The following is a 17,642-nucleotide window of genomic DNA, read 5'->3' as shown; positions in this document are numbered from 1 at the left end:
TTCTCACTGCAACCTCCCCCTCCCAGGTTCAAGCAATTCTCCTGCCTCAGCCTCCCAAGTAGCTGAGACTACAGGTGCCCACCACCACGCCTGGCTAATTTTTTGTATTTTTAGGAGAGACAGGGTTTCACCATGTTGGCCAGGCTGGTCTCAAACTCCTGACCTCAAGTGATCCGCCCACCTCAGCCTCCCAAAGTGCTGGCATTACAGGTGTGAGCCACCACGCCTGGCTCACTTATACTCATTCAGCAAATAATTATTGAACTCCATTTACGTACCAGACACTGTTAATTGATGTTACTCACTTTTCCTTTCAGAACTAAAGCCTTATCAGTTGTGTGTTGAGATAGGAAGAGGAGACTTTTTCCACTTGTGTTTTCTACAGTTACTCCCTTCCCAAACTGATAAAGTATACGGTTTATAAAAATCTTAAAAACTCATTCTTACTGGTAAATTCATTTTAATAATGAGGGGAAAAAACGTTAGTTATTAAAAACAAAAGAATGAATACACATACACACACTAAATGTGGCAGATGTTTCCAGGAGAGATTAGCAACAGAGAGGCCACATGATCAAATAAAAATTACAGTTTTGCTGGGATTGTCCCCTCGTGGCCACCCAAGTGTTTGTGGAAGAAAGTCTGGAGTTGTTTCCAAGCATCCACCTGAGCCATGGCATGAGCCCTGGGCTCCCCTCCCCAGATAATAGGACTGCCCACCAAGGCATGTAGGGAAGCCCGGCACAGGGGGAAGTAAGGAGGCTCAATATAGTGCCCTGTCTCTGGGTAACAGATGATCTGGGGCTTTCTCCTCCCATGGGCCTGCAAGCGTTTACAGGCCTCATTAGCATAGAACTCACTCTTCCAGTTGTGGTCATCCTGACCTACCAGGAACAGAAAGGTGCTCTCTGCCCTTTCCACAGGAATGAAGCTCTTCTGGTCAGGTCCTTCCAAAGGGCTGTTCAGGACATCCACAATGTCTGCATAGCCATCTTTGGTCACCTTGATGCGATTTCTGTTGACGCCCACAGGGGGCAGGGTCTCGCCCTTGTAGTGTAAGGTTCCCCCAACATTGGCCACAGAGCCGTTGATGACGACAGCAGCCGTGATGCCCTTCAGGAAAGAGGCCATGGAAAGGCAGAGCTCACCCCCTTTGGAAATTCCAAGCAGCCCAACTCCTGGACCTTTTACCTGAGAAAGGGACAAAGGAAAAAGAAGAAGGATGATTCCACAAACAGTGGAATATGGTGAGTTGTGCCCACCCTGGAAGTTAGTTGAACCTGAGTCTGAATCTGGGTTCTACCATTTACCCAGATTTGCAACTTTGGGAATTTACCTCCCCTCTATCTCTTCCTTTCCACAATTTGTCCATCACCACTCTTGGTGATAACCATGTGGAAGATCTATCAATTACTCTGGTTTCTCAGTTCCTTAATCTCGTACCATGATCTTTTTCTGTCTCCCACCTGAGCCACCCATTCCCACTGTCATAACTAAACTGAGTCATCATCAACAAGTACATCATCTCATGGCCGGGCGTGGTAGCTGACGCTTGTAATCCCAACAGTTTGGGAGGCTGAGGCGGGTGGATCATTTGAGGTCAGGAGTTTGAGATCAGTCTGGCCAACATGGTGAAACATCATCTCTACTAAAAATACAAGAATTAGCCGGGCAGTAGTGGCACGCGCCCGTAGTCCCAGCTACATGGGAGGCGGAGGCAGAAGAATCAATTGAACCTGGGAGGTGGAGTTTGCAGTGAGCCGAGATCATGCCATTGCACTCCAGCCTGGGTGACACAGCAAGACTCCATCTCAAAAAAAAAAAAAACAGAACATACTGGAATTTAAAATTGCATAACAACAACGACGAATCTCTTTACTAGCAGGAAATATAGTAATATAGAATTGAATAGAAACTGTCTATAAGCGGCCAGGTGTGGTGGCTCATGCCTGTAATTCCAGCACTCTGGGAGGCCAAGGTGGGCAGATCACTTGAGGTCAGGAGTTTGAGACCAGCCTGGCCAACATGGCGAAACCCCATCTCTACTAAAAAAAAAAAAAAAAAAAAAAAAAAAAAAAAAAAAAATACATTAGGCTGGGCATAGTGGCTCATGCCTGTAATACAGCACTTGGGGAGGTCAAAGCAGGTGGATCATTTGAGGTCAGGAGTTCAAGACCAGCCTGACCAATATTGTGAAACCCCGCCTCTACTAAAAATACAAAAATTAGCCAAGCATGGTGGCAGGTGCCTGTAATCCCAGCTACTCGGGAGGCTGGGGCACAAGAATCACTTGAACTTGGGAGGTGGAGGTTGCAGTGAGCCAAGATCGCACCACTGGACTCCAGCCTGGCAACAGAGTGAGACTCCATCTCAAAAAAAGAAAGAAACTGTCTATAAGAAGTGACTAAAAAAGGTAGTGTGTGTTGGGGTAGGGAATGGCTGTCATGAATGAGCTAACTTCTGTGAAAACCCAGACCATTTAAGAAGAGACCTGATACATCATAGCCCATAAATCTGAGAGAAGAACTCGCCTCAGGATGACTGAGCAAGTAGTTCACAGCTTCTTCAAAGTACTCCAGATGGAGCGTCTCCATGGTCTTGGGTAGGTCTTCATAGTTATAATAAGCCAGAGCCATCACAGCAAAACCCTTCCCAGCCAGCAGACTAGCCCGATACTCCAGCAGGCCACCTCCAGTTCCGAACATGTCCACAATCCCAGGAAAGGGCCCAGGTTCTTGGGAAGAAACAAAACAAAATGCAAAACTAAGCTATTCCTGAAAGTTGGATGGTTTCTTATCAAGTTAAACATATACTTACCACACATGTGACCCAGCAATCCCACTCCTAGGTATCTACCCACGAGAAATGAAAACCTGTGTTCGTCCAGAAACTTCTGGCAAGTGCTTATAGTGACTTTATTCATTGTAGCCAAAGACTGGACACAACCCAAATGTCCTTTAACTGGTGAATGAATCCATTTAATGGTGCACCACCAAGAAACAAAAAGAAAGACTGCTACATAGAAGAGCACAAATTCCTCTCCAGTGCACTCAACAGAATGCACTTATTCAATGGAGACAGACTCAAAAGGCTACTCATTCTGATTGACTCCACTTAATATTTTTATCATTTACATTAAAGGTTTTGTGTTTCACACAAAATTAAAGAATAATAATGCAGGCTGGGTCTGGTGGCTCATGCCTGTAATCCCAGCACTTTGGGAGGCTGAGACGGGTGGATCACCTGAGGTCAGGAGTTCGAGACCAGCCTGGCCAACATGGTGAAACCCCGTCTGTACTAAAAATACAAAAATTAGCCAGATGTGGTGGCGGCCACCTGTAATCCCAGCTACTCGGGAGGCTGAGGGAGGAGAATCGCTTGAACCCGGGAGGTGGAGGTTGCAGTGAGCCAAGATTGTGCCACTACTCCAGCCTGGGCGAAAGAGCGAGACACTGTCTCAAAAAAAAAAAAAAAAAAAATGCAAACACCTTATAGGCAACACTTTTAAGACATAGTTCAGTGCTGCTACCTGCAAACCATCAACATCCCACAGGCCCCTGTGCCCTTTCCTCTCTTTCCAGTATCCTGGACTTTCTGTGTATCACTCTTGGTTTTCTTCATAGTATTTACCACTTAGATTATGTACCTTAATATTTTATTTTGCCTAGTTTTTGAATTATATCTAAATGGAATGATAATGTGTTCTCCTAGGGTTTGACTGTTTCACTCAATGGTGGTTTGGAGATTCATCCATGTTGATTCTTTTTTTTTTGTATATCTTGATAGATGTTGATTCTTGTAGCTGTAGTTCAATCACTTTGACTGCTAGAAATATACCTCAATTTATTAATCTGTTCTATTGTTGATGGACATTTGGACTGTTTCCAGTTGACTTTGCTCTTTTTTTAAATTAATCCAGACTGCTCATCTGCAATGGCTTTCCTCTTATAAGGAATATGCCTCCTGGTGCACTTGTACAAGTAGAATAACATATTTAACTTTGTAAGTTAAGACAAATTGTTGCCCAGAGCAGATGAACATGTTGACTCCTTCTAGCAGTGAGTTTATTTCCTCCACATACTGGTCAGCAATTGATAATGCTAGCTTCTAAAAGTGGGCTACTTCTGAGGGTGTGAAATGTACTCTGTTGTTTTATTTTGCATTTCTTTGATTATTAATAAGGATAAGCATCATTTTTACACTGGCTGATTGCTCTTTATGTAATATAAAAGTATCCAGTAACCTCAAATTTCCATTTGACAGAGGCTTTCCTATTGTAAATGCTAATTTACATAAATCTTAACATACTGTGCGAATTGAAAGAAAAGTTGCAAAAATGAGAAACTTTTAAAGAACATTTCTGGGCCCCATACCCCTAGGATCCCGAGAAACCCCAGTGCCCCAGCAGCGATGAGCACAGCCCATGCATGTGCTGATGGACAGGGACCGCATGCTGGCAGCTTCCAGACGGCGTCCTGCGGGGCTTCAGCCGCCGCTTCTCAGGGAGCTGCATGTGACACTGCAGCAGCACCGCAGCTTCCTGGTCTGGAAGCAGTACCGCACCCTGCTGCCGGACCTGGTGGATAAAGTGGCCCATGGGTGTGAAGCCCTAGGCTTTTCCCTAGTCTTGAAGCCCAACCCCGGAGGGCCTTGCAAGAGATGAAGCACATGCAAAACACCGAGGTCTTCACACTGCACCAGGCCCTGCCAAAGTATGACCACTGTGTGGGTGAGAAGCACCGCTGGGTAGAGCAGCACCTGGAGCCCCAGCTTGTGGAGTGAATTATCCTGACAATGGACAAGACCGTGGTCTTTGGGGACTTGCTCACTGATGACAAGGATACCATTCGAGGCCAAGAGGAGAGGCCACAATAGTACCTGGTCCTGCCATGCATAGGGACGCGGCTGCTCTCCTGGAATGGCAACAGGAGGGAGATCATAGCCAGCCAGCGGGGAGCTAGGCAGCAGGAACGAACAGGCCCTGCAGGGGGCAGCAGCTGCAGCTGGAGCAATGGTGGGCGGGCAGGCACCAAAACCTCTGCACTGTCACAGGCCCAGCCACCTGGCACCTCCTAGCTGCCATGGAAATAGTGAGAAAACCAGCCGGAATTCTTACTTAAAAAAAAAAAAAAAAGGCTTCCTAGTCAATACATAAATAAGAACATTAAAAAATTGAAACTACCTGAATTTTTTTTTTTTTTTTTAAGATAGAGTCACTCTTGTCCCCCAGGCGGGAGTGCAATGGCATGATCTCAGCTCACTGCAACCTCTGCCTCCCAGGTTCCAGCGATTCTCCTGCCTCAACCTCCTAAGTAGTTGGGACTACAGGCGTGCACCACCACGCCTGGCTAATTTTTGTATTTTTAGTAGAGATGGGGTTTCACCATGTTGGCCAGGCTGGTCTCGAACTCCTGACCTCAGGTGATCCGCTGGCCTCGGCCTCCCAAAGCGCTAGGATTACAGGCGTTAGCCACCGCGCCCGGCCTGTTTTGTTTTTAATATAAGTGTCTTTTTCCCTTTCCTTACAATGTTTTTTTTTTGTTTTTTTTTTTTTTTTTTGAGACGGAGTCTCGCTGTCGCCCAGGCTGGAGTGCAGTGGCGCGATCTCGGCTCACTACAAACTCTGCCTCCCGGGTTCACACCATTCTCCTGCCTCAGCCTCCCGAGTAGCTGGGACTACAGGCGCCCGCTACTACGCCCAGCTACTGTTTTGTATTTTTAGTAGAGACGGGGTTTCACCGTGTTAGCCAGGATGGCCTCAATCTTCTGATCTCGTGATCTGCCCGCCGAGACTTCCCAAAGTGCTGGGATTACAAGCGTGAGCCACTGCGCCTGGCCCTTACAATGTCTTTTAACTGAGCACTAGGTTTGAGGGACCTCTCAGTTTTGGAGCGGCAGGGACACTTCCCCAATCAGCTTTCCATTCCATTCCTGTTTCTTTACACTAACCTCCGGAAGGTTGGAAGCTACATCCCTTCTTCGTGTGAAAAGGGCAGGGACGGAAAAAAAAAAAAAAAAGTGTAACTCCCCTGAAAGTGCCGGGCGCGGTGGCTCACCCTGTAATCCCAGCTCTTAGGGAGGCAGAGGCGGGAAGATAGCTTGAGACCAGGAGTTCGAAACCTGCCTGGGCAATATAGCCCGGGGGCGCGGGGGAGGAGGCATACACATAAGCGAAAAGCGCGGGGCGGCGGAGACACACAAAGTGAAAAGCGAACGAACACGGAACAATTAGCAGAGGTGAGTCACCTGGCGGCAGGAAGAGAGTGCCTCGCACCCGGCCCACGCGCACCGGCTCGCGCCGCACCCCAGGCGGGAGGAAGTAGCGCTCGTGCCGCACCCGGCACAGCAGCCGCCCGGGGTCGGGGTCGTGGCCATCCAGCACCTCCAGCTCCACGGCCAAGGGCGTTCGCACGTCGCGCTTCACCAGCCGCACCAAAGGTTTCTCGGGCTCCAAGGCCCAGAGCAGCCCCATGGGCTCAAGCCCCACGAAGCTGCCGCCCAGCGCGGGCGCGCGCTCCAGGTCCAGCTCGCCAAGGGTGTCGGCGCGGTAGCGCGCGTGGGCCTGGAAAAGCGCGCCCTTCTCGTCGCGCAGGGACGCGCGCAGCGTGACCGGCTGCTCCGGGGCTAGGCCGCGTACTGCGATTCGCACTGGTTCGTCCCAGCAGCAGCGGCCCGCAGGCTCCAGGATCAACGTCGCCGCCATCCGAGCAGGAACCCTAATGATCTGACCAACCTGCTTCAGCTGTGGAGACCCCAGGAACTGCGCCGAACTCTTCAGGCTCCATTGGTACAGCCGGGACGCTCGAAGGACAGCAGGAGATGAGGCCATTTTGAATTCAGACCTGAGAACAACTGAATGGGGGTGGGGAGAAAGAAGCTTGTTAGACATCCTCTCGGGCTGCCGTCGCAGGCTAAGCGCCCACTAGGGCAGAGCTGTCTGCTAACGTGAGCGGGGAAGGCCAGAGTCCAGCCGATCAGCCAGACCAAATATAGACACACTGGAACTTGCTTAAAGTCTCCTGTGTTGAAACCTCCACTTTATGTTGGAAAGCTACTTCCTAGTTTTGCTTTTCAGAAGCTTGCTGGCCTGCGGAACGGGCTGGACCAGGGCTGGTTCTTAAAGAACCAGGCAGCTAGCAGTCTCCAGGCTCCAAACTCCTGATGGCGAAGAGGAATGCAGAGCTGGAGTTAGTTTTGATCACTTTGTTGAATAATTCACACTCATTACTAATCTTAGGGCTTTTCTTTCAAAATCTGCGCCATGGTGTTTTGCTTTTGTGTTCTCTGTATATGCCTATCCTCCACATCAATCCCACATCGAAGGGTGCTGGCTTCTTACTAAGCTGTGTGACCTCTGAGCTTCATTCCTTACAAGTGTAAAAATAGCCAAATGGGGTAATAGGTAGTAATTTCTCAAACTCCTGACTTTGTAATCCGCCCGCCTCGGCCTCCCAAAATGCTAGGATTTACAGGCATGAGCCACCGCGCCCGGCTAATAGTTATTTTGTTATACTGGTTTCTCAATTATTGTCCCAGTCAGGCAAGTGTTACTTTTTTTTTTTTTTTTTTTGAGAGACAGGGTCTCACTACATTGCCAGCCTGGAGTACAGCGGCAGTTTACCATCAGTGCACTTACAAACCTCCAACTCCTGGTGCTCAAGCCATCTTCCTGACTCTGCCTCTCAAATACCTCAAAGGACTACCGGAGCTCCCCATGCATCGCGCTTTTTTCTACTTTTTCATAAGCTACTGGTTTCACCAGAGGTGTGTGTTTTTTTTTTCATCACTTAAGCTTTAGGCCCCTGCCAAGCCCTTGTACCTGATTTTATAATTTCCTACCTGTGTAATTAGAGAAACCTATAAATGTGTAGGCTTCAAACCCACAAAACCTGTGTTTGCCTCTGCGCCTAATAAGGCTGTCCTCAAGGTAAGCCTTTTTATCTCGTTCCAAATCTCTCATGTCCCACGTCATTAATCATACAATTCCCTGTCAGTTCTAATTACCTTTGTATAACACCTCAAGTATGTTCTGTGCCTAGAACTCTCAGGAATTAAGAAGGCAAATAATTCTGTGTCTGGAATTGGTTCCTTCTGGTGGATTCTTGGTCTCGCTGACATCAAGAATGAAGCCGCAGACCCTCGCAGTGACTGTTACAGTTCTTAATACAGTTCTGAAAAGTAGTGTGTCTGGAGGTTGTTTCCTCTGATGTTCAGATGCGTCCGGAATGTGTTCCTTCTGGTGGGTTCGTGGTCTCGCTTCTCACCGACTTCAAGAGTGAAGCCACAGACCTTCAAGGTGAGTTACAGCTCATAAAGGCAGCAGGTCCAGAGTTGTTTTTCTTGTTCCTCTCAGTGGGTTCATGGTCTTGGCTTCAGGAGTGAAGCTGTATACCTTCACGGTGTTACAGCTCTGAAATGCAGTATGGACCCAAAGAAGGAGCAGTAGCAAGGTTTATTGTGAAGTACAAAAGAACAGAGCTTCCATCAGCCTGGAGCGGAATTCACGCAGGTTACCACTACTAGCTGGGGTGACCAGCTTTTATTCCCTTATTTGGCCCTGCTCACGTCCTGCTGATTGGTCCATTTTACAGAGCGCTGATTTTCCATTTTACAGAGTGCTGATTGGTCTGTTTTACAAAGTGCTGATTGGTTCGTTTTTACCCAGTGCTGATTGGTGCGTTTACAAACCTTTAGCTAGACACAGAGTGCTGATTGGTGCATTTACAATCCTTTAGCTAGACAAAAAAGTTCTCCAAGTCCCCACCCAACCCAGAAGCCCAGCGGTCTTCACCTCTCAATAGTAGCTAATGGTTAATACTTACAAGAACCCTATCAGTAAATTAAGGCCCAGAGAATTTAACTGATTTTCTGAAGATCACACAGCTAGAAAGTGGAAGTTGGGCAAGATGGCTCACCCCTGTAATCCCAGAGGCTGAGGTGGCAGGGTTGCTTAAGGCCAGGAGTTTCGCACCAACCTGGACAACATAGCAAGACCCTGTCTCTAAAAAGAAAAAGGGGATGGGCGCGGTGGTCACACCTGTAATCCCAGCACTTTGGGAGGCTGAGGCGGGTGAATCATGAGGTCAGGAGATCGACACCATCCTGGCTAACGCAGTGAAACCCCATCTCTACTAAAAAAAAAATACAAGAAATTAACTGGGCATGGTGGCAGGTGCTTGTAGTCCCAGCTGCTCCAGAGGCTGAGGCAGGAGAATGGCGTGAACCCCAGAGGCGGAGCTTGTGAGAGGTGACAGCGTGCTGGCCACCCTCACAGCACCTCCTCTGCCTGGGCTCCCACTTTGGCGGCACTTGAGAAGCCCTTCAGCCCACCGCTGCACTGTGGGAGCCCCTTTCTGGGCTGGCCAAGGCCGGAGCCGGCTCCCTCAGCTTGCAGGGAGGTGTGGAGGGAGAGGCGCGAGTGGGAACTGAGGCTGCGCGCTGCACTTGCGGGCCAGCTGGAGTTCTGGGTGGGCATGGGCTTAGTGGGCCCCACACTGGGAGCCGCCAGCTGGCCCTGCCAGCCCTGGGCAATGAGGGGCTTAGCACCTGGGCCAGCGGCTGCGGAGGGTATGCTGGGTCCCCCAGCAGTGCTGGCCCACTGGCGCTGTGCTCAATTTCTCGCTGGGCCTTAGCTGCCTTCTCACGGGAAAGGGCTTAGGACCTGCAGCCCTCCATGCCTGAGCCTCCCCCCGCCTCCGTGGGCTCCTGTGCAGCCTGAGCTTCCCTGACGAGCGCCGCCCCCTGCTCCACGGAGCCCAGTCCCATCGACCACCCAAGGGCTGAGGAGTGTGGGCTCACCGCGCGGGACTGGCAGGCAGCTCCACCTGCAGCCCCAGTGCACGATCCACTGGGTGAAGCCAGCTGGGCTCCTGAGTCTAGTGGGAACTTGGAGAACCTTTATGTCTAGCTAGGGGATTGTAAATACACCAATAGGCACTCTGTATCTAGCTCAAGGTTTGTAAACACACCAATCAGCACCCTGTGTCTAGCTCAGGGTTTGTGAATGCACCAATCAACACTCTGTATCTAGCTACTCTGGTGGGGACTTGGAGAACCTTTGTGTCAACACTCTGTATCTAACTATTCTGGTGGGGACGTGGAGAACTTTTGTGTCTAGCTGAGGAATTGTAAACGCACCAATCAGTGCCCTGTCAAAACAGACCCCTCGGCTCTACCAATCAGCAGGATGTGAGTGGGGCCAGATAAGAGAATAAAAGCAGGCTGCCCTAGCCAGCAGTGGCAACCCGCTGGGGTCCCCCTTCCACACTGTGGAAACTTTGTTGTTTCGTTCTTTGCAATAAATCTTACTGCTGCTCACTCTTTGGGTCCACACTGCCTTTATGAGCTCTAACACTCACTACCAAGGTCTGTAGCTTCACTCCTGAAGCCAGCGAGACCATGAACTCACCGGGAAAAACGAACAACTCCAGACACGCCGCCTTAAGAGCTGTAACACTCACCGCGAAGGTCCGCAGCTTCAGTCCTAAGCCAGTGAGACCACGAACCCACCAGAAGGAAGAAACTCCGAACACATCCGAACATCAGAAGGAACGAACTCTGGACATGCCACCTTTAAGAGCTGTAATGCTCCCGTGAGGGTCCACGGCTTCATTCTTGAAGTCAGTGAGACCAAGAATCCACCAATTCTGGACACACTTGCAGCGAGCCGAGATTGGGCCACTGCACTCCAGCCTGGGCGACTGAGCAAGACTCCTCAGGAAAAAAAAAAAAAAAAGGAAAAGAAAAAGGGAGAGGGTTCATACCTTTGAAATCTGATTCTCAAGCCTGGGCTCTGAACAACTATGCTTTAACTGTCTCTCACATGATGTTGAAGAAGATTTAGAAAAGAAACTCATATATTGATGAATGTATAAACTGGTATGACCTTTTCATGGCAATCAGTGCAAAAATACTTAAAAGATCCCTTCTCTTTGACTCAGCTCCACGTCTAGGAATTTCTTTTAAGTAAACCTTAATGAATGTGTGTAAATATTTGGCTACAAGGATGCTTATCATATCATTTTAATAGAGAAAAAATTAGAAACAAGTGAGCAATATGAATTTGGTTTAACCAGTTTAATTGTGATGTCATAAATGAAATCAGTGTAGACATCTAAAGTTATACAGCAGAAGAATATATGATGAGCATTTTTCCATCACACTGATGAAAAAAGCAGGTTAGAGAACAGTATAAATATATTTTTTACCATTTTTTACCAAGATATTAACATTTTTTAAAAAGACTACTGAAACAATACACCAGTAGCTGGGTGCAGTGGTTCATGCTTGTAGTTCCAGCTGTTAGGAGGGAGTCCTAGGCAGGAGATTGCTTGAGCCCAGGAGGAGTTCGATACCAGCTTGGGCAACAGAGCAAGATCTCATCTCTTAAAAAAAAAAAAAAAAAAAAAAAACAGAAAAGATAAGACATGAAAATTAAAAAACACACATCTAACTATTTCAAACTGTTGTTTCTTGAGCCTTGAGGTTTTATGCATAGTATTTGTTTATTTGTTTTTTAAGACGGGGTGTCTCACTGTGTTACCCAGGCTGGAGTGCAGTGGTGCGATCATAGCTCACTGCAGCCTCAACCTCCCAGGCTTAGCCAGTCCTCCCACCTCAGCCTCCTGAGCACCTGGGACCACAGGCATGCACCACCACACCTGGCTAATTTTTAAAATTATTTGTACAGACGGGGTCTCCCTATGTTGCCTGGTCTCGAACTCCTGGGCTTAAGCAATCCTCCCACCTTGGCCTCCCTGAGTGTTGGGATTATAGGCAAGAGCCACCACACTGGGCCATGTTTCTTTTTTTAATTTTTTTTTTTTTTTCAAGACAGAGTCTTGCTCTGTCGCCCAGGCTGGAGTGCAGTGGTCTGATCTCGGCTCACTGCAACCTCTGGCTCCCGGGTTCCAGCGATTCACCTGCCTCAGCCTCTTGAGTAGCTGGGATTACAGTCACATGCCACCACGGCCAGCTGATTTTTGTATATTTAGTATGACGGGGTTTCACCATGTTGGCCAGGCTGGTCTCAAACTCCTGACCTTGTAATCTGCCTGCCTCAGCCTCCCAAAGTGCTGAGACTACAGTCGTGAGCCACCGTGTCTGGCCTTAACTCTTATTTTTTTAGAGACTAGGTCTTACTCTGTCACCCAGGTTGGAGTGCAATGGCACCATGATGGTTCATTGCAGCCTTGAACTCCTGGGTTCAAAGGATCCTCCCACCTCCTCTTCCCAAACAAGTGACCCTATCACCTCATCTTCCCAAAGCGGTGAGATTACAGGCATGCATGGCCTCATTTTAACCATTTATTTTTTTATTTATTTATTTTTAGAGACAGGGTCTTGCTATGTTGCCCAGACTGGTCTCGAACTCTGGCCTCAAGTGACCCTCCTGCCTTGGCCTCCCAAAGCGCTAGAATTACAGGCATGAGCTGCTGCAACAAGCCCATTTTAACCATTTTTAAGTGTACAAATCAATGATATTAAGTACATTACATTGTTGTACAACTATCACCATTATCCATTTCTAGAACTTTTGGAGTCTCGCTCTATCCCCCAGGCTGGAGTGCAGTGGCGCGATCTCGGCTCACTGCAACCTCCGCCTCCCAGGTTCAAGTGAGTCTCCTACCTCAGCCTCCTGAGTATCTGGGACTACAGGCACGCACCGCCACACCCAGCTAATTTTTCTATTTTTAGTAGAGATGGGATTTCACTGTGTTGGCCAAGCTGGTCTCAAACTCCTGACCCCAAGTGATCGGCCTGCCTCAGCCTCCCAAAGTGCTGGGATTATAGGCGTGAGCCACTGCGTCTGGCCCAGAATTTTTACATCATTCTACAATGAGAGTCTTTACCCATTAAACTATTGGGGGAACTCGCCCCCAATATTTCAATGTAGGTTCCTTCTATTTTCCATAAGAGTCGGCCGGCTGACAAATAAAGAGAGACAGTACAAAGAGAGGAATTTTACACCTGGGCCACCAGGGGTGACATCACATATCGGTAGGACCGTGATGCCCACCTGAGTCTCAGACCAGCAAGTTTTTATTAAGGGTTTCAAAAGGGGAGCAGGGGTAAGAACAGGGAGTGGGTACAAAGATCGTATGCTTCAAAAGGCAAAAGCAGAACCACTAATAAGGGTCTAACAAAGATCACATGCTTCTGAGGGAACAGGACAAAGGGCAAAAGCAGAACCACTGACAAAGGTCCAACAAAGATCACAAGGCAAAGGGCAAAAGCAGAACCACTGATAAGGGTTGTGTTCAGCGGTGCATATATTTTCTTGATAAACATCTTAAACAACAGAAAACGGGGTTGGAGAGCAGAGAACCAGTCTGACCACAAATTTACCAGGGTGGAGTTTTCCCAACCCTAGTAAGCCTGAGGGTTCTGCAGGAGACCAGGGCGTATCTCAGTCCTTATCTCAACAGCACAAGACAGACATTCCCAGAGCGGCCGTTTATAGACCTCCCACCAGGAATGCATTCCTTTCCCAGGGTATTAATATTAATATTCCTTACTAGGAAAATAATTTAGTGATATCTCTCCTACTTGCACGTCCGTTTGTAGGCTCTCTGCAAGAAGAAAAATATGGCTCTTTTTGCCTGACTCCGCAGGCTGTCAGACCTTATGGTGGTCTTCCCTTGTTCCATAAAAATCGCTGTTATTCTGTTCTTTTTCAAGGTGCACTGATTTCGTATTGTTCAAACACATGTTTTACAATCAATTTGTACAGTTAACACAATTATCACAGTGGTCCTGAGGTTATGTATATCCTCAGCTTACGAAGATAACAGGATTAAGATATTAAAGACAGGCATAAGAAATTATAAAAGTATTATTTGGGAACTGATAAATGTCCATATTAAGATGAAATCTTCACAATTTATGTTCCTCTGCCGTGGCTCCAGCCGGTCCCTCCATTCGGGGTCCTTGACTTCCCACAACATTAAACAATAACTCCTTATTCCCCACTGCCACCAGCCCCTGGCAACCACTATTCCACTTCCTGTCTCTGAATTTGACTACTTTAGGTACCTCATAAAGTGTAATTATACAGTATTTGGCCCTTCATCTCTGGCTTATTTTGCTTAGCATATTGTCTTCAAGGCTCATCCATATATTTACAACATATCATAACTTCACTCTCCCCAGGAATTTTGCTCTGTCACCCAGGCTCTGGAGTGCAGTGGCAAGATCACAGTTCACTGCAGTCTCAACACCCAGGTGCAAGCAATCCTCCCATCTCAGTCTCCCCAGTAGCTGGGACGACAAGCACGTGCCACCTCACCTGGATACTTTTTAAGTTTTTTGTAGAGATGGGGGTCTCACTTTGTTGCCCAGTCTGGTCTTGAACTTCTACATTCAAGCAATCTTCCTACCTCGGCCTCCCAAAGTGCTGGGATCATAGGCATGAGCCACCTCACACAGCCATTTCATTCATTTTTTTTGAGACAGAGTTTCACTCTTGTTGCCCGGCTGGGGTGGAGTGGTGCAATCTTGGCTCACTGCAACCTCCTGGGTTGAAGTGATTTCCTGCCTCAGCCTCCCCAGTAGCTGGGACTACAGGCGTGTGCCACCATGCCCAGCTAATTTTTCTATTTTTAGTAGAGACGGGGTTTACTGTCTTGGCCAAGCTGGTCTCGAACTCCTGACCTTGAGTAATCCGTCCGCCTCAGGCTCTCAAAGTGCTGGGATTATAGGCGTGAGCCACTGCACCTGGCCCATTTCATTCCTTTTTCTTTTTTTTTCTTTCTTTTTTTTTGAGATAAACTCTCGCTCTGTCGCCCGGGCTGGACCACAATGGCAAGATCTCGGCTCACGGCAACCTCTGCCTCCTGGGTTCAAGAGATTCTCCTGCCTCGGTCTCCTGAGTAGCTGGGATTACAGGCGCCTGCCACTACGCCTGGCTAATTTTTGTATTTTTAGTAGAGATGGAGTTTCACCATGTTGACCAGGCTGGTCTTGAACTTGTGACCTCAGGTGATCTACCCTCCTCGGCCTCCCAAAGTGCTGGGATTACAGGCCTGAGCCACCAAGCCCGGCCCATTTCATTCCTTTTTAAGGCTGAATAACATTCTGTTGTATGTATCTTCCACATTTTGTTTATCCATTCATTCACTGATGGACATTTGGGTTCTTTCCACCGTTTGGCTATTGTGAGTATGCTGCTATGAACATGGGTATACAAATATCTGTTAAAGTCCCTGCTTTCAATTCTTTTGGATATGTACCCAGAAGTAGAATTGCTGGATCACATAGTAATTCTATATTTAATTTTTTGAGGAACCTTCAACAGGGTTTTGATTTATTTTATTAGAAACAGGGTCTCCCTCTGTCACTGAGGCTGGGGTGCAGTACTGCCATCATAGCTCACTGCAGCCTCAAACTCCTGGGCTCAAATGATCCTCCTGCCTTAGCAGGGTTATAATGTTTAATTTTTTTAGTATTTAATTTTCTTTTTTTTTTTTTTGAGATGGAGTCTTGCTCTGTCGCCCAGGCTGGAGTGCAGTGGCCCTATCTTGGCTCACTGCAAGCTCCGCCTCCCGGGTTCATGCCATTCTCCTGCCTCAGCCTCCAAGTAGCTGGGACTACAGGCACCTGCCACCACGCCTGGCTAATTTTTTTGTATTTTTAGTAGAGATGGGGTTTCACCGTGTTACCCAGGATGGTTTAAATCTCCTGACCTCGTGATCCGCCCAACTTGCCTCCCAAAGTGCTAGGATTATGGGCGTGAGCCACAGCGCCTGGCCCAGTCTTTACTTTTCATAACAGAAAACGTACCCTCTGCTCTTTATGGGGGTCCAACCATCTGAGTGCAGCTTGAGCCCAAGTGCTAAAGTCCATATTCAGGTTGGTCAGCAGCAGCAGTCTTGCCTGGAACCAAGAGATGGACCACCTGAATAGCATGACCTGGGTCAACGAGGTAGAGCCTTAGGCCCAGAAATCTTTCCTGCTGTCAGGATAAATTAGTTTGTTTCACAAAGGGACTCTTGAAGATCAGAATTTCTGTATCTGTAAGACTTCTATGACTTAAAGAATTTCTGTACGTGTGAAATTATACTATTAGAAATACAAGATTGAAGAGTCTCCTTGTAAAAGCTAGTGTTAATGGCTAATAATCTAGCCAGGATTTAGAGATCAGGGAAAATGGGATTGAACTGTGTGGGCAAAGGAGATTAAGTAGCAGTGGAGGAGCTGAAAGGGGAATGGAAAAGTCGACGGACAGCTTCTACTTTACCATCTGTTCTATCAGCCTGGTAATCTGACGCCTGCCAGAGCTATGTGGTCATGTGTTCCCTGCTTTGCCTCTTTCTCAGGATTTATAAACCCTTGTGGTGTGAGAATATGGAGCTGCATATATCTAGAGGGATTTTTTTATTTTTATCTTTTGAGACTGCACTTCACTCTTGCTGCCCAGGCTGGAGTGCAATGGCCTGATCTTGGCTCACTGCAACCTCTGCTTCCTGGGTCCAAGTGATTCTCCTGCCTCAGCCTCCCGAGTAGCTGGGATTACAGGCATGCGCCACCAGGCCCAGCTGATTTTCTTTTTAAATTTTCTATTTTTAGTAGAGATGGGGTTTCACCATGTTGGTCAGGCTGGTCTCTAACTCCTGACCTCAGGTGATCCGCCACCTCAGCCTCCCAAAGCGCTGAGATTGCAGGCGTGAGCCATCGCGCCTGGCTGAGGTTTATTTTTCAAAGAATGACCAAGAGGCTGGGTGTGGTGGCTCACGGTTGTAAATCCCAGCACTTTGGGAGGCCAAGGCCGACACATCACTTGAGGTCAGGAGTTTGAGAACAGCCTGTCCAACATGGTGAAACCCCATCTCTACTAAAAGTACAATTAGTGGGGCGTGGTGGTGTGGCCTGTAATGGGAGGCTGAGACAGGAGAATTGCTTGAACCTGGGAGGCACAGGTTGCAGTGAGCCGAGATCGCACCACTGCACTCCAGCCTAGGCGACAGAGTGAGACTGTCTCAAAAAAGACCAAAAACTCCATGAAACTACCATTCAATAAATAATCAATAAATAAGATGCAATTTCTCAAAGCTCAGTTTACAAAGAAGGAAATTTAATAAATGGTTGAAGATATACCCCCGCCTGAACCCACAAGTTCTCTGAGTAGACTCATGGAATTCTAAAGAGTTGGTTGCTTGGAGACTGATAGAAACAGCTTTGGAACCTAAGAAACCAAGGAAGGCTTAAGATGCAGAACCTTTCTTCTCTCTGAGGACTGCCTTGTAGGAGGCCATTTGGAAAGTAATTTTGAAACACTGCTCCTTTGCCAGTATCTGAAAGGTGCTGGATGGTGTCAGCTGGAAGATGAGGGGCAACCTGAGGTAGCTGAAAAAACTTTGGATTAGGTGTCAAAAGGGTCAGTACTACTTCAGATACCAAGCAGTATGGTGATCTTAATGATTTCTCTTCTCTCTGGGCCCCAGTTTTGGGATTTATAAAATCAGGACATTAGGCCTGGTGCAGTGGCTCATGCCTGTATTCCCAGCATTTTGGGAGGCCAAGGTGGGAGGATCGTTTGAGTCTAGGAGTTCAAGACTAGCCTGAGCAACATAGTGAGACTCTATCTCTACAAAAAAAAAAAAAAAAAAAAAAATTAACCAAGAGTGGTGCTATGTGCCTATGCT

The 17,642-nt window shown here is 47.7% G+C and overlaps 2 protein-coding genes across 10 annotated transcripts in view; one reads left to right on the top strand and one right to left on the bottom strand.

Annotated features, from left to right (window-relative positions):
- Positions 1–440: 440 nt before the first annotated feature.
- On the bottom strand, positions 441–10,936 carry ACOT2 (acyl-CoA thioesterase 2). Of its 3 annotated transcripts, none has more exons than XM_034937781.3 (3): positions 6,247–10,936; positions 2,532–2,734; positions 441–1,191 (listed from the first exon to the last, which is right to left on the bottom strand). In XM_034937781.3, exons 1-3 carry the CDS (start codon positions 6,887–6,889, stop codon positions 586–588), a joined length of 1,452 nt encoding a protein of 483 aa, XP_034793672.1. In that variant the 5' UTR covers positions 6,890–10,936; the 3' UTR covers positions 441–585. The 3 variants fall into 3 exon arrangements, with proteins under 3 accessions (XP_034793672.1, XP_034793673.1, XP_034793674.1); XM_034937782.4 differs by having other exon boundaries at positions 6,734–7,071; XM_034937783.3 differs by lacking the exon at positions 441–1,191 and adding an exon at positions 1,278–1,810.
- Positions 10,937–11,104: 168 nt separating this feature from the next.
- HEATR4 (HEAT repeat containing 4) overlaps positions 11,105–17,642 on the top strand; it is a 62,932-nt gene continuing 56,394 nt past the window's right edge. For 4 of the 7 annotated variants that reach the window (XM_055097818.2, XM_055097814.2, XM_055097819.2 and 1 more), the window contains exon 1: positions 11,105–17,374. The gene's annotated coding sequence lies outside the window, so the exon portion shown is untranslated. The remainder of the gene's footprint in view (positions 17,375–17,642) is intronic. The other 3 variants (XM_055097820.2, XM_055097816.2, XM_055097817.2) reach the window with 1 other exon arrangement.

The sequence above is a fragment of the Pan paniscus genome, chromosome 15 (genome assembly GCF_029289425.2).
Source record: "Pan paniscus chromosome 15, NHGRI_mPanPan1-v2.0_pri, whole genome shotgun sequence".
NCBI classification, from domain to species: Eukaryota; Metazoa; Chordata; class Mammalia; order Primates; family Hominidae; genus Pan; species Pan paniscus.
This window is presented reverse-complemented; position numbering and strand designations above follow the sequence as displayed.